The sequence below is a fragment of the Halichoerus grypus genome, chromosome 4, assembly GCF_964656455.1.
Source record: "Halichoerus grypus chromosome 4, mHalGry1.hap1.1, whole genome shotgun sequence".
In the NCBI taxonomy this organism is placed as follows: Eukaryota; Metazoa; Chordata; class Mammalia; order Carnivora; family Phocidae; genus Halichoerus; species Halichoerus grypus.
In genome coordinates, this window is record NC_135715.1 from 172,367,791 (window position 1) to 172,391,018 (window position 23,228).

The following is a 23,228-nucleotide window of genomic DNA, read 5'->3' on the forward strand; positions in this document are numbered from 1 at the left end:
AGAGACCAGAGACAAAAACATCAAATAAATACATACATAGTAAATCACAATTATATAAAGGAGGGGTGAGTGGGGGTGAAAACTAACCTAGTATAGAGGTTCAAGGAAGGTTGCCTGAGGCAAAATAAGACCATTCACCTTACATCCCAACACCATGAACTTGGTTTATTCCCTTCCTTCCCTTGAAAAATGTTCCATTCGGGACGCCTGGGTGGCTCAGTCAGTTAAGCACCTGGCTTCGGCTCAGGTCATGATCCCAGGGTCCTGGGATGGAGTCCCACATCGGGATCCTTGCTCAGTAGGGAGCCTGCTTCTCCCTCTGCCTGCCACTCCCCCTGCTTGTACTCTCTCTCTCTCCCTCTCAGACAAATAAATAAAATCTTTAAAAAAAAAAAAAAAAGAAAAATGTCCCATTCTTCTCCATGCAAATCCAATTATCCTATTAGTCTTCCTTAGGATCCAATTAAGTCCTACTCACAATATTAAGCTTTGCTAACTTCTCTAGCCTCCAAGGATTATATTTTAAAAAATTGGTGCATTTGTTGTTCTTTGTTTCTTATCAAAGTTGACTATGTAATAGATTATGGGCTTTAGGGTCAGGTATGGTAAGTCTTGCCCTCACAATTTGATTATTGATGTTTTTATCTGAAAAGCTTGTGTTCTTCACCTTTAGATTCCACACAGTGTTATGATAAATGAGTATTTGTTTAGTGAATAGCTTAGTGTTCAGTGGGTGTGCTCATCTAGATGTCTAGAAATCTATGCAATAAAGGTAGGGATCAGAAACATGGCTCTAATACCTTAAGCAACCTTCCTAATGCTTAACATTAAACTAATCCCACTCTTGTTCATTTGCTTTAGGTTTTATTTGAGCTAAAATCTGATACTCTTTGCATTAACATTGCAGAAAAACTGACTGCTTATTGTTCTGGAGGTTTGGCTACATTACCTAATGTTAGCACAGGATTCATAATAACCCAGAACTGAACTCGCCTATGAGATTCACTCATCCCTGTCATTTGCCTTCCGGATTATCTATTTAATGCCAAATTTCCACATAAAACTAAAGATAAATCAACAAAATGAAGACCTTAAATCTCAGCTTTTGGCATGCCTCCGAAAGAAATGTGATTTATAACAAAGTTCTGTTGCTTTGTTTTTGTTTTTTCTAGTTTTCAGAGTTCTGCTTAGCATGCAATCTTAAAACAGCGAATTAGAACTAACACGATTCAATGGAGGTGAGTGAAGTTTTCAAAGCAGATTAGGTTCAATTTGGGTACAAAATTCTGCCAGAGTAAATAGCATTAGTAGTTGTGTAGAGACGTGTGTGAGAGCTTAAGTATGTCATGCTCTACTCAAATGCATTCGTATCCTTTTGTCTATGGGTTAAATGTCGAAGCATACTACTACTCATATGAGAGAAATTCTAGCTGATGCACAGTTATTTCTACTCTCTTCCACTCCCACTCTCAAAGAGACTATATTCAAAATAATGATGCAATGATATAAAGTTAATTCTCCATAGAATCCTCGTAGGTGGTCATCAGATCATAAGCTGCTCAAAACACAGAAACTTCGCATCTCACTTCTACACTTTAAACATAGCATCCTTTCAATAGGATGGGACAAAATAATAACCTGCACAAGGGGCAAGCATTCTGGCCTGTATTTCACAGTCTTCCACTGACTTGTAAGTAAATTTGAACAGATTTCTTCATATCTCTAGCCTTCATGTATTGTTGTACCAAATTTGTTCATTTGTTCAACAAATATTTGTTGGGTGACGATTAAGTACCAGGCGATTTTCCAGAGAGTGGTTCTGTTGGCTATGCCAACAGCAAGGTGAGTGTTTCTAATAGAGATGAATGATTCTGCTTGATAGATAGCATGGGGAGTAGAAAGAGGATTTGAGTAGTAAGACCAAATTAAATCTTGGCTTCAACACTTACTTAGTGAGATCTGTCGCTACAACCTCTGAAAATAAATATCTTTATCTACAAAATAGTAATCGTTTAGAAAGTATTTAATGATGCTTCCACATGCAGGCACTGTGCTAGGTGCTAGGAATGTAGTATAGCCTCAAGCAAATAATGACTCTGCTGTGGTGGGGCTGAATATTTCAAGCATGTTCAGCACACACTATTATTGCACCACTGACTCTTGTTAGTCTATGTGGTGGTTTTAAAATGTGCCCATAGGATCTCTGACACTTTTTCCTTCCAAAGGTAGAACCTAATCCTCTTGCCCATGAATTTGGGCACAGGCTTAGTGATTTGTTTCTAATGAAGAGAATGTGGTAGAGGTAATGCTTGGAGGCTTCCGAGGCTAGGTTGTAAAAAGGCTAGCATCTGCCTGACTGTCTCCTGGATTGCTTGGTCTGGGGAAGCTTGCTGCCATGTCATGAAAACACTAAAACAGCCTGTGGAGAGAAGCCACCAACTTGGTACCTACAATTGGTACCAACTTGTTAAGCAGGTCAGCAATAAGATCTGCCAGCCCTAGTCAAGCTATCATCCAGTCAACTCCAGTAAAAATTGTACGCAATCTCATGAGAGACCCTAACGCAAAACCGCACAGTTAAGCCACTCTCAAATTTTGGACCCATGGGAACTGGAGGATAATAAATGTTCGCTGTCGTTGCCGTTGAGTTCGGGGAGGCAATTTCTTATAGACAATAGATAACTAATTGAGCCTATGATAAAAACATCTGGATGAAGATAAACAATTATGATGGAAGACCTTTTCAAACTTCCCTTAGTTTATCTCCCATGTTGGAAAAAGAAAAATTAAATAGTTCTTCGCAGACTTCTATTGTTTCTTTTCCTATAGGAGAAAATCCAAACTCCTCCGTCTAATGTTGAAAGCCTCACATAATCAGAAGCAGCGTGGTCTCTCTTACTCTACAGCACTTACACTCTCCATTGGCTGATCCAGTCTACCTATCCTTAGCTAGTTTTTGATCATGACCTTCCTCAGTCTTGAAGGACACATCTCTTCTTGTTGTATATTCAGCATATTCATTTGTTTTCCTTCCAAGCTTAATTTAAGTCCTGGGGTAATTCTTGATGACACTAATGCACAGCAATCTCTTCCTTTTTTAAAACTTCCAGTAGTTTTTATAGCCAATATGACTTATTAATACTTTTTTCCTAAGTATTTGAACTGTTATTACATGTCACTGTCAATCACTAACTATTTGAGTTACCACTATGTGCAAAGCACTGTGCCCAGAGCTATGTTTAACACTTTTACTTTGGTTACATTTAACTTTATTTTTTTAAAGCTATTACGGGATATAACTTGTGTGTGTGTGTGTGTGTGTGTGTGTGTTTTCACTCCAGAGTTAGACCGTAAGCAACTTGAGGACAAAACACAGATCTATTCTTCATAGCCTAGGCACATCTTGTAGAGTATGAACCTCCACAAGCATCTTTGTACCATTTTAATACAAGGCAGTAATTCTCAAAATAACAAAACAATTTTTGACATTTTCTCATTCTCCTGATATTGATGAAGCTAAAAGCAAGTGATTCTATGTTAGTGTGTGTAGTACTTGTCGAAATGGAACTGGCCACGCAACTACATTCATGATATCATCTTTGACAAACCCATGTGCATACAAGCTCAGGAAATTATGAACACTCCCTTCCTTAGTTACCAATCTGATGGCACTCTCAGAGTGGAGGCATTCTCCTCAACTGTTCTGTCCTGAAGATGTGATCTTCAACATAAGACATAAAAATGGTGTGAGACTTCTAGCATCCTGCGGATTACAGTGAGAGATCCAGTGCTAAAATGAAGCAGGGCATGCCGGCAAAGTTTTCCCTGAAACTATTCAAAGAATTAAATCCATTCCCTGGTTGACTTTCACAGTAGTGAGCTAGTAAAAAAAAAAAAAAAAATGCAACTGATTTACAAGATAACTGAGAAGATAACTGAAAAGAAAGGAAAAGGTAGCTCTCAAACTTAAAGTTGCATCAAAATTATCAGGGGAGTTCTGTAGACTGTCTGGTCCTCATGGCTCCACTCAATACAGCACCTCATCCATTCATCATCCAGCTAATCATCTCTGCCATCCCCTCCACCACCACCACCAGATGCCCGTTTAGAAACCAGGGTAATCCACATCTTTCAACAGGTGTATTTATATGGTTTGGATTAAGGTAGAGTGGTTGAGTATATCTGTTTATAGATAGAAAACAGCCTGAGAAAATGTACACTAAAATGTTAACAATAGTTATCATTAGAAGGCAAGATTATGCAGGACTTCTGCTTTTTACCATATGCATACTTATAGTACATTATTTAATTTTTAAATAATAAGCATGTATATCTATGACCAGAAAAAACATAAATATGTTATACTTATATATTTAAAACAAAGCTAATTTACTAAAAAGTTCCAATGGCTCCTCATCCTCTCCACAATAAAGTTCAATGCTTTTAGTATTGACCAAATAGCCTCAGCTTCCCACTTGCAACAAAAATCCTCCTTTTCCAGACAAAACAAACTCCAAATTCCTGGCACATCTAACTCTGTCACGTCCTGTGTCCCCACTCATGTTGGTCATTGTCTGTGAGGAATGCAAAGACACTAGTTGTCTAGTTGACAAACTCCTCCTCATTCTTTAAAGCTCATGCTAAGATATAGGACTTCCTTGTGAAGCCTTTCCTGATATCACAGGCAGTGCTATGGGAGCCACACTGGAGCCCAAGGCAAAAGAAAAGTCAGTAATACTGAGCCTGACTTCATCTAAAATTTTAACATTTTGTTCATCATAGAATTTTAAAATTAATTTTTAAATTTTTTTAATTTTACTTTTTTTTAAATTTTATTATGTTATGTTAATCACCATACATTACATCATTAGTTTTTGGTGTAGTGTTCCATGATTCATTGTTTGCATATAACACCCAGTGCTCCATTCAGTACGTGCTCTCTTTAATACCCATCTGGTGATGAGTAGTAAAATTAATTTTTGTATTTTAGAATATTGTATTGAAATATGATTATCTTGATTACTGAGATTTTGCTAACCCCTCAAAGTCTGCATTGCATTAGCATCCCCATAGTCCCAGCCCTGATCCCAGGGAAGGTTGTTGGACTCTATCTCCTCACTGATTTGCTTTTGAGCCTATCTTTACTGTGGAATTTTTCACATTGCATATTTATTTATTACAGATTCTGACACACTTATTAACCTCCTATGGATTTGATTGTTCTGAGGGCTCATGATTTTCTTAATCAGCGCAGACATAACAGGTACCCTTTAAATATGTGACAGAGGCAAGAATAAATGTGAAACTATAATCAAGTCTTAAATTTTCTGAGCCTCAGTTTTCTTATATCAAATAATATGATGCCAGATTAGCTCAATGATACTCAATGATTGATGTTATACCCTATACCTATATAATATTATAAATAATATAAATATAAAATATCCAACACTAATACAGCTCTTAATATGTGCCAGGCATTTATCTAAGTATTTAACAAGTATTAACTCATTCAATTTTCACAATAACTCTGTGAGGAGGGTGCTATTATTAGCTTCGATATGTAAATGTGGAAACTGAGGCTCAGAGTATCCAAGAGACTTATTCAGGCTTGTGTTTGAATCCAGGCAGTTTGAATCTGGAGTCTGTGCTCTAAGCCCTTATACTGCCTCTGACAATAATAATAATTTTACATATAAATATGTGACTACATAACCAAAACCAAAAGATTTTATTTTAAATAACCACAGATTTTATTTTTCTTAATGTGAAGATGTTATAAGTCATTCTAATTTGAATCCACAATGAAATTCTAACTGAGTCAAGACCAGCGAATATCGTATGCTATGGCATTTCTTCCATGAGGGCTGCTCTACTCTAAAAATATACACTGGTTCATTTATCAAAGCAAAAGACACAATGTGACCTAATCAAAGAGAATGAGAAAAGTTGAACAGTGAGAGCAACATAAAATGACTAAGGTTTCCTATGCCAGATTTCCTGGGTGGTACTTAGAAGAATGTTTAAAGGTCACTCCGGAGAACACACTGTCAGCCAACCATGGAGCCAGACCCTCACCTATGAGCCTGTGTCTGGGCTCTGTGCTCTCAGATAAGTAAAGAAGAGTAAGTTGAACGTTGTTAAATCTGGCTCTTAGCTTCGGGGGTATATTGGAAACATCCACTGATATTGGAGACCTCAGCAAGTGAGATGACAGTACTTGTGAGAATTTTATAAATAATCAATTATTTATCTTTATCATATAGACTTGAGTATTAGAAGTCCCTACCTGAGAGTAACAGGAGCCCCTCTGTTCTTTATGAAGGGAAGGAGAGAGATAAGGAGTGAAAAAAAGAAGACATGTGGCCCCCAGAGACGATGTCAGTGGGGTAGTCACCTCTGGGAAGCTAATAAGGTAAATCATCAGAAGTAGGGATGATGCAGAAAGGACAGGGGGAATAAAACCAAAAGACAAGAAATCTTCCACTGCTCAATCAGTAGCTATTCTTTACTCTTTATTTTTTCTATTATTTTTTTTAAGATTTATTTACTTCTTCGAGAGAGAAAGCACGCGGAGGGGAGTGGGTGGGCAAAAGGAGAGGGAGAGAGAACCTCAAGCAGATTCCTGGCTGACCACGGAGCCCAGCGTGGGGCTTGATCCCACCGTCCTGAGATCAGGACCCGAGCCGAAACCAAGAGCTACCCAGGTGCCCCTATTTTTCTACTTGTTAAATTAAGTTTTATTATACTTCAAGATATTTCTGGCTCTCTGATGCAACTCTGTGTACTAAACCTAACAAAGCATTAGTTGAGAAATCCTTTTGTCGTGTTATCTGGCATCAGGGTGTGCACATTGGCATTGCATGAGAGCATGGCAGAACTTCACATTAGGAACAGGGGGAGATGGGCAACTACAACCAGGAGCTGCAGCTGCCCCTATGTAGGAGTGTGCCCAGGCCATGTTCACATTGCCTCCCTCCTGCTGGTTTCCTCCAGCTCGGTGCAGAATGCTAGGGGACATAGTCACAGTCTCCATTTCTCTGAGTTTCACAGAGTTTACCTCCATGGTGCCATCTAAAGGGTCAGTAACGTTTCCAAAAAATATTGTTAACTACTGATTTGCTGATGAAAGAAGTAAATGATGGGGCTTTCGCTGGGAAATTCAAAAGTTGTTCTAACATTTTCTGAATCTTAGGCAAGAAGCAGACTATAAATCTCTCCCACACACAAATTTTCTGTATACATTCACATGAACTCTTAGGTATTTGTGAGGGAAATTCCCAGGTGGATCTACCTGGGGAGGAGTGATGGAGCTTTATACCCTTTTTCTTGCCCCAGTATTAACATTAGAGATATTTTTGATAGCACAGTCAGATTTACCTGGATCTGAGAAGTAGAAACCAAACCAAAAGCAAGCTAACTTATTATCCTTTACCTATATCAGATTCACATTGAGCTTTATTATTATGCATCTCTGGGTGAATTTTATAATCCAATCACTCATATCTTTCAAACTGCACTAAATTCTGAATGATATATTACATTCTTATTTTGTTCTCTCTGGTAGGAATCATGCTATATCTGATATTAGTATGACGCTGTGACATGATTTCTGCTATTAATGTACTATCTGTCTAATGAGTGAGTCAAGATTAAAGCATAAAGCATTCAAAAACCACCATTAGCCCGTACATCCACAAGAGAAATATAAAGGAGAAATAACTGGAGTTTTGAGTGATCAGGGAAGGCAAAAGGGTAAGCCTTAGATGTGAGCTTGCCTTTTGAGAGACGAGGAGGAAGAGACATGAGCATGTGTGTCCAAGCGGGAACGAGCATGGGGTGTGTGGAAGATATTCGGACACTGCCTCTCTAGGCAAAGGCCTCATACTGCACAGCACAGTGAACAGAAAGTTGCATGAATCCTGATTATGAAGGTCTTGAAAGTAGGATAAAGGGGAGTTGAAACTTAATAGACCCAAAGAATATTTTAAGGGATTATCTGATGATACACTATGGGAAGAATTAGAGGCTGGGATTCCAGAGTGCCCCTCCACCTGCAAAATAAAAAGCTGTTGAAGACACACAGGCATAATACAATGAGACCTTGAATCAAGGGACTGCAGGAAGGATGGAAAGGAAGGGGTAACTCCAGGACACATTTCACAAGATTGATTCTGTCTTGAAGGCTCGCGGTTATGGGAGATGAAGGAACGGGAGGAGTCAGGACTGACTCAGATGTTTCTAACCTGAGAGACTGCATGGTGTTGCTGGCACACGTGAGAATGGAGAAATCGGATGGGGCAACACCTGGCAGGAGATGAATGATGATGAGTTCTGAGCTTCCCAGAACAAAACCTGCATTAATTTTGAGCCAATCAAAATAGAAAAGGAAATTATTTACTATAGGTGCAACTATTACTGTTAAATCCTGAGCATGCTGGAGAGCGTGGTGTACTCCAGAATGGAATCCTGTCCTCATGCATTTGCCATCCCTTCCCTGAAAACATGCCACATGGAAAGTCAGAAGCAAGAACAGGGCCAGAAAAAGCCTGGCTCCTCTGACTTTCACAACCCTCACGAGTAAGAGGCCTCATTGGCTCTTTCAACATAAAACCACACAATAGCTTCCTCTTAACAATTCAGGGACTGTAGGTATAGCAACACGCAGGGATCCCACAAGCCATCAATTAATAATTTCAATCTTCCTTCTCACATTTTTTTCCTAGAGCTGTTGACAGGTAGAAAAGCTGATTGAGTTCACTTTTATAGCCATGTTCCATCTATGGTAGTGCTAACAGGTGGTATGAGGAAGAAAAAGGAGGTGCTATAAACTGAAATGAGCCAGACCTTAGGATTGCCATTGCTGGGGGACACAACTTGAATACAACTACTGTATCTACAGGTAAAACTGTTTAAAATCCAGGCTCGGGCACATAGTACCCATGTGATTATGGGTAAATTACTTAACATCTCTGTGCCTCAGTTTTGTCATCCCTAAAATTAGGAAAATCATACTACATAGTTTATAGAGATGATGTATTCACTAAGGAAACATATGTGAAGTACTCAGCACGGTGTCTGACACGTACTAAGGTGTTCAATAAATTTCCACCCCTACTATTACTTTTATCGCAACCCTGAAGACAAAAGGTATGCTCTGGAGGTCAAAAGACATGCTGGTCATGGTGATTTGCATTTACCAAAGCTATGGAGTTACATCCAGATGGGTAGTGTTCAGGATAACCCTGTGCTAGCACACATTTGAATGTAATACAACTAGCAGTCAGCTCCTGCCTTCCACCAGCTCATTTTCAGATGTGAGATGGGCTGAATTTCTTCTCTTCGGAGGAGGCGAGGTATTAGGAAGTGATGGCCTCGAGATAATCGGAGTTTAATCCAGGCTATGGTCATACTTACACAGTATCATTTCCATTGTGCTTTTAGTGGTATTTTCAACCACTTGAAAATATTGTTTCTCATTAACTTCATAAAAATGTGACTCCTTATTTGGCAAGACTGCAATTTTTGGAGTCCACTTATCTCATTATGGCAGGGTTTTTTCTGTTCTTAAAAGGTAGTGAGCTCCACAGTAATTAGGAACTGCTTGCCTGCACTTTGTGGGCATGTGCGTGTTGAAAGGAGACAAAGATAACTCACTATGTTATAGCTGGGCTTAGTCTAAATGCGTTTTGGAGGGTGTGTTTTGTTTTGTTTGTCTTTGCTCCTAAGCATGATTTTTCGGCTTTAAAGTTCGCCTCCTGACAAGTCACTGCATGTACAGATTCTAAGAGGTTGGAACTATTTCAAATGTGGTGTCTTAGCCCATTTCTTTATGTGAACGAGAAGCATCCTGGCCCATCTGCCAGGCTTGGGAAGCTTTCCTTACCTGGGACTTACTGTTTGCAGAAGCTAGTTACCGAAGCTGTTTGTGGCGACCCAGAAGGGCGTAAGTGAAGGCAGACAATGCCAGAAGTAAGTATTATGCTCAGGACAGGTGCTCACCTTGGCAGAGACTGCAGCAGCTTCCTTACTCATCAAAAATCCAGACTTCTCCAGACAGTCAATAAAACTACGGAGGGAGCCTTTTGAGTCACTAATTATATTTGTTCTGAATGATACACCAGTCCTACACATCTGCCCAGCTATTCTGTGAGCAGAATGTGCCCACGGGATGACAACTCCTTTCTCACCATAGCTGAGTTTCAGCTGGGGTGTAGCCTGGAGTTTCTTCTTCATTTCTCTGTTGCCCAACTAGCACTGAAACAGACACTGTAGCCCAGAAAGGATTTAACTCTGTTAAACAGGACCCAGTTTCCACGATATTACAACTAGTGATTCATGCAGAATTAGTCGGAGAGAAACAGCATTCTCCACTGAATACTAATATTTAGGATAACTCTGATTCATACATTGGCATGCACCCTTCCCCCCATATTTCTTGATTTCATGATAGAGACAGAGATGGGGTGTTTATATTCCTAATCTCTAACTTGTAGTCTACTTTTGTGAAGCCTAAATAATGGAACCTGAGAAATTAGGACTGACTCCTAGATGCAAGAAATGTAAATCCATAAGCTTAAAACTAGAGTCTAGAGCCAGACTGACCTGGGTTCAAATCCTGACACCACCACTTATTAACTGTGCAATCCTGGTCAAGCTACTTAATCTGTCTGTGCATTGGTTTTCTCCACTGTGAACTGAATAATATTGCCATTACCTCCCTAAGTGTCTGGCACATATGAGATCAAGAAATATTTATTTTTATCATTTATTATTATGAACTCATTTTAATCTTTCACTACGATATGAGAAACAAAGAAAAACAACAATAATTTTTTAAAAAAAAGAATAAAAATCCCTGAATCCAAACTTTCATTTTGGAGTTATTCCCTCTCTACCACAAGACAGGGAAAAAAATGTAACTGCATCTATACTAGTTCCAGATTCTCTAATTTGTTATACAGATAGCCCCTTCAATTATAAAATTATGTTTTATACTTGATTATAGGATGAGTTGACATTTTGGACACAATTTGTATTTTGGCTCTCTGTATAAGAGGGTAAAATATGAGACAATAATCTCAAGAACAAGGTAAAGGTAGGTTCCAAAACCTTTCTCTCCTATCCCACATGATTGAATTCTGGCAAATTACATTCTCTCTGGGTCCCAGTGTTCTCTGTAAAGTGAGAGGGTACTTTCCCTCTAATAGTTTTCATGAAGTTCTAATAAAAACAATAAACTATTTTTTAACTGAGTCTTATAAGGTCTGAGAGACTAGCAAAAATACTTCCAATGTTTGAACTTCCCTATAATTCTGTTCTCTCCTACCCACAAACAAAAAGACAATCACCTCATAACTAATTATTATTAGCATATGATCAAAAGACCATAGTAAAAGGTGGTTATTCATCTCCTTCTGGATATTGTGTTTTTGCAGAACCTTTTAAACATTAGGTCTCTGAAGCACTCATCACATGGTTTTTCCAATTTTTTTCTTCATAATTTAGTGGAACTATAAGAGCTCTCCATGATTTTCTCCACAAACCTCTAAATCCCATCAGGTAGCACCAATTAAGACTATTCACTCACACACCTTATATTTCTGTCTTATAAGTTTTGTAGGAGGAACTTATTACATAACTGAAAAATCCTTATAAACAAGAAATTGGTAGAAATAAGTTGTTGAAAGAAGCTAACAAACTCCTTTTGTCACTATCGTTAGTGAACTGATAATTAGCATCTTAAACCAGAATAGTTCAGAGTGTTTGTCCTTATGTGCTGAATGCATTATTTTTGAAGTCCACGCTACTTAAGATAGGCAAGAATACATAAATTTCAACAATATACAATGGACTTAATCTGTTATAAAAACTAATATATGCATAATATGAAGAGAACAAAATTATGCTGCTTTTATAAACAACCTAATAAAATTTCAACAATAATTCTGCATAATAACTTGAGCAAAAGTCCTTTAGAAACGGTAAGGTGCTTTTCAAATGTAAGGAATTATTTATTCTAGTACCAAGAGTTTAAATACTTTACACTAATTGAACTGATGTTCTCTTCCAAATTATTCTATTGTGTATGAATCAAGATTCCACCATGGCTGTCATCTTACTTCTTAGGACTGGGTGATTGAAAAACACTTATTTTTAAAAGTCACTAGCTCATTATTCTCTTTACAAATAATTCAGTATAATCTTCTTTTATATAGCAAATCACCAAAATTTATCTGAAATACAATCTGATTTACAGAAATTTGGTCTACGAGAAGCTTTTCAGAAGATGACTGCTTTGTGAAACATCAAGCATCTCACCTAACCTTCACTCCTCTACCAAGAAAACTGGCTCCAAAGTTTAAGAACAAAAGCAAAAAGAACACTGATCAGATCATTGGGGTTAAAAAACTCATCCTCCTCAGTTCTGAGGACTTCTCTGAGTCTTTCCTGCATCTTCATTCTGGATCCAAAAGAAAGTAATGGCCTGAGTTGGCATTGTGCCCATTTTTGAACTGGGTGATGACAAAGTAATGGAGCTAAAATAGCACTAACTGGAAAACAATGTTCTTTCAAACTAAATGTGTTGATACATTTGCACCACTCATACCAGCCCTGAAGAGAGGTAAGAGATTTGTATAGTACTCTGCATATCATTTGTTTGGTTGATCAAATACCAGTCTATGGTTTCTGCTACAATACAAAAGTAAAAGATGATCTAGCTTGAGATTGCTACTTGTTTGTGTTGTACATACCATAATGAGCTTTATGAGGTGAATAATAAATGAGTCAAAATTTTACAAAGATTAAAATATATTTTGGCTCCTACATGCTTCATAATTTTTTAGATAAATATTACAGGCTCACCTTTCTAACTGATTCAAAACGCTGGAGAAAAAAACAGGCGAGGTATTTATACAAATACTTCCAAGTGGAAACACAATTTAAAAATTTAGAATAAAACACTAAGGTGGTATCAAAATAAATTTTAACTAGAATCCCAAAATTAGGGGCACCTGGGTCATGAGATTGAGCACCGTGTCAGGCTCCACACTCAGTGAGGAGTCTGCTTGGGATTCTCTCTCCTTCTCCCTCTGCCCCTCCCCACTGTGCACACACACACTCTCTCTCTCTTTCTTGATCTCTCTCAAATAAATAAGTAAATTTTTTTTTTTAAAGATTTTATTTATTCATTTGAGACACAGAGATACAGAGAGAGAGAAAGAGAGCATGAGCAAGGGGAGAGGGAGAAGCAGGCTCCCCGCTGAGCCAGGAGCCCGATGTGGGGCTCGATCCCAGGACCCTGGGACCATGACCTGAGCCGAAGGCAGACGCTTAACCATCTGAGCCACCCAGGTGCCCCTAAATAAGTAAATCTTTAAAAAAAAAAAAGAATCCCAAAATTAGGGAAACAAACAAATCTCATTTACTTACATGTTGATTTTGCTTTTGGAGGAAATTTGGTCCGGGTAATAGCCAAAATTATGAAAATAATGACTGGCCATAAAATCAAGACAAGAGTCCAAAGCTGTAAAATAATGACAGGAAAAAATGTTAATTATTTTACCAAACTAAAAACTTGACAAGAAGTACAACATATAAAATTCCAACACAAACCAGGTATTTGCTTGTAAATACTATTAATTAGAAAGGAATGAGAGATTTTTAAAACTACAAGAGAACTTGAAGTGAACACAAGACTGCTTTCTTCCTTAAAATGAGCTTCTGAAGCCCCCTTTAGAGTCACCTCTCATGACTGTCCCAACAGTGATGATCTTAAAATTCAAATCTTATCAGTAATTTCCCTACTTAAAAATCTTTTAGTTGCTTATTGGATAAGGTTCAACATTCTAAACAGGGCATACAAAACCCCAAAATAATCTCAACCTAGACCTATCTTACCACTTCCAATGTCAGCATTCTACAGTCAGCCATAAAGATTAGTGTACGACATTGGATAATGATTCAATAAACATGGGTAAAGGAATGAATGAATAGGTGGGTCAATGAGTAAATGAGTAAATGGGAACTTAAGGTTCTATGCAGGCCCTCATACCACTATAAATAGTATCTTGCATCTGCTTTTATCATAGAACTTATACTCTTTTCATCTACCTATCTATATTTTTTTTCTTGGCTTATAATAAATAGGCAATTCTTTTATGGCAGAAACAGTGTCTTCTTCATTTCTGAATTTCTACTGGTACAAAACAGATGCTCAATAAATTTACACTGCATCGAAATTTCTATTAGAGGATTTCACTATAAGACACTTAAGGAGTGGCTTTTCTTCCCATGTAGACATGATTCAGTTCATAAGATGTGAACTACTTAATATTTTATATACGTATAAAACTGGTTCCAGAGCAGTGAAAACTACTTATTCGCAAGAACATCAACTGTGATATGCAAACAGTTACAGTGCTCAAACCAAACCCTACAGAACAAACACTGCCAATGAGTAAGGGACAAGTGAGGTTAGGTAGGGAGGGATAGGTAGGGGGACTACATGACTAGGCTCACCAAAAATTCCCGAAATGCTGAGGCGTAATGAAACCAGAGATAAGGGAATAAACCAGACCACCCTGCCCTGGACGTCAGAGGTGGGTTCTTTTTATGGCAGTCACACTGTGACCACAAAGAATGACCAGATCCCAAAGAAGAAGTAAGCCATTAAAGATGTTATCACCAGTCCTTACTTGAACAAAGACGTCCCAAGAATGTTAAGGCCATGAGCTCCCTGGTCAGTTCTAAATAAAAGACTGTCGGTGGAGGTCCACGCTGGCAACCTTGTCAGGACCCCTCTCACTCCTAAGAGTTTTTTCTCTATCCTTGATTAATAAAGTCCTATCACTTTGATCATTCTCCTTTGTCAACCAGGTTCATTCTTTGACTCCATGAGACAAAAACCTCCCTCTCCAGCTTCACCTATACTTAATAAATTTCAACTTGGAACTATTTTTCTGTCTGGTTATGCAGACTTGTTACCACTTCTCCCCCACTCCCCACCACTTCAGAGACAATCTGCTTCTGACAAATCTCAAACTACTGCCTGGGTCTCTTCGAATCTTCAAAACAATCTAGACCTGTTCAATTGTTGATCCTTAAGTAACTATGAAAATCTCCATTGTGTGTCTACAGCACTGTTGTCCTTGCTGAAAGGCCTGTAACCAACTTCTTGGACTGCAGGTTTAAGGGCAAGTTTTTAGCAAATGGAAGAAGTTGACTGTAGATCTAAGAAATCCTAGGATACTTGATCATAGCTGAAAAGCTCCCAGACAGGCTGAACAGCTTCATCTGTAGCAGTGTTTCTCAAGCATTGATATGCACATCAAATCACCTATGGATCTTAGAAACATGCAGATTCAGATTCAGTAGATCTGAGGTCTGGCAGAGATTCTGCATTTCTAACTAGCTGCAGGTGGGTGATGCTGTTGCTGCTGTCCATGAACCACACTTGAAGTAGAGCAGTTCTAAATGTATGCCACTTGACCTAACTAGAAGGATTGTTTATAAAGTCCTAGAATATTTTTGTTGGCAAGTTCCTTTGAACTAATAGATACAATTCAGGGCATTTGTAAACTTGGATAGGAAAAAAAATTACAGGGCGCCTGGGTGGCTCAGTCGGTTGGGCGTCTGCCTTCGGCTCGGGTCATGATCTCAGGGTCCTGGGATTGAGTCCCGCATCGGGCTCCCTGCTCGGCAGGAGGCCTGCTTCTCCCTCTCCCTCTGCCTGCTGCTCCCCCCCGCTTGTGCTCTCTTTCTCTCTCTCTCTCTGTCAAATAAATAAATAAATAAATCTTAAAAAAAAAGGGAAAAAAATTACATTTTTATTTTCTCTACCTTTTGATTGAAATTTAGCATTTCCATTAATGATGAATGTAGGCAACAACCCACAATGTTCTTAGAAATACTTGTGACTTTGTCACAAATAAAAATCACAGATATTTTCAAATCACATTAGTGTTGTTGCAGATACCTCAAAAGTCTGTTTCTACTCATGGTGACATTAAAAATTATAGTAGTTACGGGTTTACCGTATTTATTTATTTAGTGCTATAATAAAGAAATACATACTACCATATCATAAATTTGCTTTATAATACCTTAATGACTGAATTTCAATATAATTGGTTTTATTTGCAATTCTATTTATATTGATTTCAAAGCACTATTCTTAGAAGGACCATAGGCTTTACCAGGCTGCCAAAGACATCCATGGCACAGAAGAGGCTAAGAAGCCTTGATCTGATCCAACTTTCTTTTTTATTCTCTGTGGTGCAGAAGGTTAGCACAGCCTTATCCATTAACTTACCCAAAGTCACATACCCAGTTGGGAAGCAGAACAGGGGATGAGGATCTGAATATCAAGATACTTGGGCTAGATTTTTTTTTTTTTAATTATCATCCTACTCTGAGGAAAAAATAATGCCTTACAGAAAATATATCAGAAAAATATGAGTGTTATAGAAATATAAGATGTGTTATTCTAGCTTAGTCTCTGATACATTCAAAAATTAGAGTCTGTTCTTCCAAGACCTAGATACAGGTACCATTTTTATTTTATGTGACTTATTTGAAATGTAGACTATAAAGAATTGGGGTTTAAAAATGTAATGTTTGTGGATTTCTTGGCTTTATATTTGAAGTCATAGTAATTCTTAAAAAAAAAAATCATCTGAGTAGGTTTAGTGCCCCATAGTTACTTTCAGGAGCATCTATTCATTTTCTATAGCAACCTCATGAGAATTCAGTGAGCAATTGAGACCAATTGTACCAACGCAAATGTACATTCACATTCAAATAAAGGGCGTATGTTGTGGGATATCTTTAAATTGTCTTTCAATTGATCTAATTTGATGGTCCCATGAGGATAAATTTTGATAAATCTTGAAATTAATTTTAGACATGATTTAAATCCAGACAAAAATGCAATCTATATCAGAATAGTTTAAGAAATTTGGACTCTATTATAGGTAAAAACTACAGCAAGCCTATAAGCAATCTATTATCAAAAGATTTCCCCTGGGATTTTTAGGTCAGAGAGGTTTGGAGAACATTTCTGCATACTGCATTTTAGAAGGATAATAAACACAAAGCCCTCCACACGGTGATCTTGGGAATGTTAAGGTTGACAAGTTAATCACAAAAGCAAAAAATAAATAAAATTTAAATTTTCATAGCAGCAGGATTGCTCCCAACACCATTCTAAATATTATCATAAACAACCTAGAAGCAAATGCAGTGTCAAGTATCCAAATACTAAACCAATGAGCCATGACTCATTTTTGTTTGTTCGGAGAAAGGGCTGATATATTGATTTTACGCATATAGATACTGGGGCTACTTGAAAATTAAGGGAAAAGCAGTTTTCAAAAGTTTCATATTTTTGCTAATATTTTAATTATCTCACATTTGCCTCTATACCTCATTTGTGTTCCACCCCCTACCCCGCATTCTTGACATCTAAAGGCATATGCACACTGAGTAGTTTAAAATTCCTTAGTGGGCTATGGCATTTGTTTCTTATTTCTCCAGGGTTTATTTTCCACTGAGATGTCCCATTCTGTTCTCTTTCTCTTCCCTTTCCCTTCCAGAACAATTCAGTGCCTGAAAATCCTTTCGCTGAGGCCCAGAGAAAGGCTAGTCCACACTAGGACTGAAGGCACCACAATAACACAGGGAAGAAGGTGGGTCCCTAACAAGGTGAAGAGAAAACAGACAGTTCAGAAGTCAAACATGGGAGGTCAAAACCCAGATGGGGTAAGGAAGGTTTCTCTTCAGGGTAAGAAGCAGGTGATTGGTTTCAACATGGGGAGGTAGACCAAAAAAGTAAATACATTATCCATAAGAGGAGCCAGGTTTTTCACTATCCATCAGCGGAATTATTAACATGAAAAACAGGAAAACAAGAGTGCTATAGTGTTGGGTTAGAATTAAAGATATGGGTATGAACACCTGGTTTCCAAAATGCATAAAGAGATAAGAAACATAGCTATAAATTTGTGGGTATAACTTATTTATTTCCTTTTTTTCTGGTTTCAGAAAAGTTGTTTCTACCTCATTGTGTATTTTCTCTGTCGCAACCCTGGAAATAGCCGCGTTTCCAAGAAACCCTAGCTTCTTTAAGTAGACATCTGAGAGCTAGGTGTGCTCGTTGCTATTAGAGTGTCACTGTTTCCAAGCCTGGCCAAAGCTACAGAATAGATGTAGACACAGAGATAGATGATAGATAGATAGATAGATAGATAGATAGATAGATAGATAGATGAAAGAAAGAAAGAAAGAAAGAAAGAAAGAAAGAAAGAAAGAAAGAAAGAAAGAAAGAAAGAGAAAGAAAGAAGGGTGATAGATACACTGCTTAGAGAATGTCAGAAAATGATGGGGAGAGGTGCCTGGGTGGCTCAGTCGGTTAAGCGTCTGCCTTTGGCTCAGGTCATGATCTAGGGGTCCTGGGATTGGGTCCTGGGATTGAGTCCTTCATTGGGCTCCCTGCTTGTCAGGGAGTCTATTTCTCCCTCTCCCTCTGCCCGTCACTACTGCTCATGCTCTCTCTCTCAAATAAAAAAAAAAATACAATCTTTAAAAAAAATGAAAATGTGGGGGATGTCAATAGGACACAGATACCAGCCTATCACAAACTCGAGCATCAAATTTGACCCACTGGCCAAGTTTAAACAGTAAGAAAATATTATGACAATAAAAAATTACATCTAACTGAATAAACTAGGAATCTGGGAATCTATGTAGGTATAAATACATAAACAAACAGATAAATTGGAATTTTAATGAGGAATGGGATATGTACATAGTCTCAAAATAGTTTCCCCCCAAAATGGGACAAAGGGACATCATGTACCTCCTGAAGGTGTAAGAACACAGCATCATTTCTGTAGTATTCCTGCCAAAGATAAATAGCCAGAGTCTAAAAATAAGGAGACAACAGACAGTCTACAAAACAACTAGTCTTAAATGTTCAAAATGTGTGAGGGTCATGAAAGTCAAGGAAAGACTAACCAACTGTTACAGACTGACGGAGACCAGAGACATGAAAACTGGATGCAGAACGTGATTCTGAACTGGCATCTTTTGTTATAAAAGACATGGCTGGGACATCTGATGGAGCCTGAATTGTGTCTAAAGATCTGATGGTGATATTGGGTTGTGTAGGTGAATGTTCTTGTTTGTAAATTAGGGACACCAAAGTGTCCAAGGTAATGGGGCATCAGTCTCAATTGGCTCTAGAAAGAAAGTTATTTGTACTGTTCTTGCAACTTTTCTTTAAATTTGAAATTGTTTCAAAATTTAAAATTTAGAAATTATTTTTAACATAATTTTTAAAAATCCAGAGCCAAATTTTAAAAGACAGCGAAAGAGAAAAGATGAAGAGCCAAGAAAAGAGATAAAAAACAAACATGTTTCATATTCGGGAACCCTATCCCATTGCACAGAGGGGACAATGTTTGGGAAGTTAACGGTGATGGCTATATACATTTCAATGACCTTGAAGTCAGAGAAGCCATCCACTCAAAATCTCAAGTTTAAATCGTAAGAAATTCCTTGAATGAACCAAATATAAATTAACTCGAAAATTTTCATTTAGAGCCAATCTGTAATACCTATTAACTAATTTGAATTATCTAGTAGCATTTACCTCTGCATTTGTTAAGAACTGTTGTTTCAAATCTTTGAAAACCTCTCAAATCTAATTTTCTGAAAAATTTGAGCAAAGCACATAATTTCGGCTTTAGGGAATTCATATACCATTACTTTGTCAGAACCTTTTATTCTAATTACTGCTGGCCCATCTGATTCTATTTGTGTCCATCATTTTTATTACTCTTAAAAATCATTTTCACTGAAAGTAAATTAGAAAATAAGATACAGGTGAACTTTAAATTGGTAAGTGTTACCATATATTTAAAACTTTGAGGAAACTACTACTATTTGAATGCTTTTAAACAGGGCATCCACGCTCTAGTCTTCATCATAAATGTCACCATTCCCTACTGTCTTATGCTTGGCGCACATCACACAGTCATATTACTTCTCTTTCCTGTACAGACATTTGAGTTTGTGTCCCTTGCACTAGGGTGGTTTGAAGTTGGTTGTGCCTGAAATGAATGATACTGAGTATCAGTACAATCTCCAAGATGCAATGGAGATTCTTTTGCCTAATTCTGAAAATCAATAAAAATAAAATGTTTCAGATGAAGATTTTCCATTCCCTTTCATGGAATTATGGTCTTAGAGAGTCTTACATTCATAATACAATAAAAAATTATTGAGCACCTACTGTGTACCAGATACTGAGGATGGAGCAATTAAAAAATTCAGTCTTTTAAGGAAGGAAAACATTAAAAAAATTATAACCAAATGTAATAGATGATGCTAATACACAGGACGTAGAGTGCAAAAGGAAGATAAAGGAAGGGGAACTAAGTCTAAAACCTAAAAGATGAAAAAGGGTCAGGCAGAAGAAAGGATATGCGTGTTGGATGGGATGTGAGAGAGAAGTGGGAGTCTTTCAAGCAGAGGAAACATATGGGTGAAGACCCACAGATGGGAAAGAGGGTGGAATATTCCAGAAAAGAAATGTCTAGAATTACTGGTATATCAAAAGTTAGGGAAAACATCTTTGCCATATGGTTATTCAGCTTCTACCTGAATGCTTCCAGTGACTAGAAGTTCACTATTTCAAGAGACTTCGTTGTTGGACAACTCACATTGTCTGATTTTTTTTTTCCCTCATAACAAGGTGATATCTTCCTTCCTGAAACTAACACTCATTCATCTTAGTTTGGCCCCTTTTTCCACATGAGAATTCTGCAAGTATTTGAAGAGAGACAGAGTCCCCTTTCCTTTGGGGTACCAATGCCAGTTCCTTCAACAATTCTCCGATAATATGATTTCAAAATATCTTCCCCAGGATGAATTCTTGTCAAGTGGTCTTATAATTAGTATCAGTTCAATATAGTAGTCCAAATGATAATAGCTAGTATTTATTGACAGCTTAGAATGTGTATATATACAATGGAATATTATGCAGCCATCAAAAAAAAAACGAAATCTTGCCACTTGCAACGACGTGGATGGAACTGGAGGGTATTATGCTAAGCGAAATAAGTCAATCAGAGAAAGACATGTATCATATGATCTCACTGATATAAGGAATTCTTAATCTCAGGAAACAAACTGAAGGTTGCTGGAGTGGTGGGGAGTGGGAGAGATGGGGTGGCTGGGTGATAGATATTGGGGAGGGTATGTGCTATGGTGAGCACTGTGAATTGTGTAAGACTGTTGAATCACAGACCTGCACCTCTGAAACAAATAATATATTATATGTTAAAAAAAAAAAAAAAGAAGATAGTAAGAAGGGAAAAATAAAGGGGGGGGAATCGGAGGGGGAGACGAACCATGAGAGACTATGGACTCTGAGAAACAAACTGAGGGTTCTAGAGGGGAGGGCGGGGCACCTGGGTGGCTCAGTTGGTTAAGTGACTGCCTTCGGCTCAGGTCATGATCCTGGAGTCCCTGGATCGAGTCCCGCATCGGGCTCCCTGCTCGGCAGGGAGTCTGCTTCTCCCTCAGACCCTCCCCTCTCTCATGTGCTCTCTCTCATTCTCTCTCTCTCAAATAAATAAATAAAATCTTTAAAAAAAAAAATAGAGGGGAGGGCAGTGGGGGGATGCATTAGCCTGGTGATGGGTCTTAAAGAGGGCACGTTCTGCATGGAGCACTGGGTGTTATACGCAAACAATGAATCATGGAACACTGCATCAAAAACTAATGATGTAATGTATGGTGATTAACATAACATAATAAAATTAAATTAAAAAAAGGGAAAAAAAATTTGCCAATGGTATCAAACTAAAAAAATAAAAAAAAAAAAGACTGTGTAAGATGCTATGTTAAATACTTAACATGCATTATCTTATTTAATATAATCACCTCATTTCCTCCTGAAGATGGGAAATCAGAATCTTAAAGAGATTAAATAAGCCTTCATTCCATAAGCCACTAAATGGCAAAGCTGGTATTTGAACCCAGGGAGCCTGGCTTTAGCACCTGAACAGTTAATCATTAAGCTGTGTGTTCAAATCACTACAGGATATAGTACTAGCTCTCTTTGATCACTATACTTTTATTAGTTCAGTGTGTAAGAGCACTGAAAATCATTTAAAGGTTTTCCTGTAACCTAGAATCATAACTAAAAAATGATTGATTGATTGATTGATTGATTAGAAAGAAAGAGCGCAAGTGGGAGGGGCAGAGAGAGAGAGAGAACCCCAGGCGGACTCTGCTGAGTGCAGAGCCCAAGGTGGGGCTCATTCCGATACCCTGAGACCGTCATGACCTGAGATGAAACCAAGAGCCAGATGCTCAACTGACTGCACCACCAAGGCACCCCTAGAATCATAACTTTTTATTACAAGCTTCAATTGCCCAACTTTCCACATATAAAGTACATTGTTTCTTTTTCCTTTCCTGTTCCTTTTGCATTGTCCCATAAATCAAGAATGACTGTTACTTGAAAGAAGATTCCAACATTCACATTCTGAAGTAAGAGGTTGGTATTTTACATCTGGAATAAACCTTAGTTCCACCCCCAAAACAAGCAAACAGAAGTGGCAGAGCTCTCTGTTAATTGGGCTTTCTGCTACTGAACACTGCCATCCATAGAAATGACTCATCAAAAAACTGGGATTGAGGACATTTTTCTGAAATCTATACTTACAGATTATAATGTATTTTGGAGATTGGTAAATTTTTTTTTTTAAAGATTAATTTATTTGAGAGAGAGAGATAGTGACAGAGATAGTGACAGAGAAAGTGAGAGAGAGCAAGAGTGGGGAGGAGAGGGAGAAGCAGGTTCCCTGCCATTGCGGGGCTCGATCCCAGGACCCAGGGATCATGACCTGAGCAGAAGGCGGACACTTATCCAACTGAGCCACCCAGGAGCCCCTTGAGATTGGTATATTTTCTATGACGCATATTAAAACAAAACCTTTTATTGGACTTTAATTTTTCTATTGCTCTCATTTCTAAAACATCTTCATCTCATTTGCTTTTTGTTTGAGAGAGAGAGAGAGTGTGCCATTGGGGGTGGGCGGGTAGAGGGGCAGGGAGAGAGGATCGTGAAGCAGGCTCCAAGCTCAGTGCTGAGCCCAACACGGGGCTTGATTTCACAACTGTGAGATCATGACCTGAGTCAAAATCACGAGTTG

At 38.0% G+C, this 23,228-nt stretch overlaps 1 protein-coding gene across 1 annotated transcript in view; it reads right to left on the bottom strand.

The window, feature by feature from the left end:
* The window catches only part of ABCA12 (ATP binding cassette subfamily A member 12), a 169,768-nt gene that overhangs the window by 141,670 nt on the left and 4,870 nt on the right, over nt 1-23,228 (bottom strand). The window contains exon 2 of the mRNA XM_036087379.2: nt 13,435-13,528. Coding sequence (XP_035943272.2) covers nt 13,435-13,528 — 94 coding nt within the window. The remainder of the gene's footprint in view (nt 1-13,434; nt 13,529-23,228) is intronic.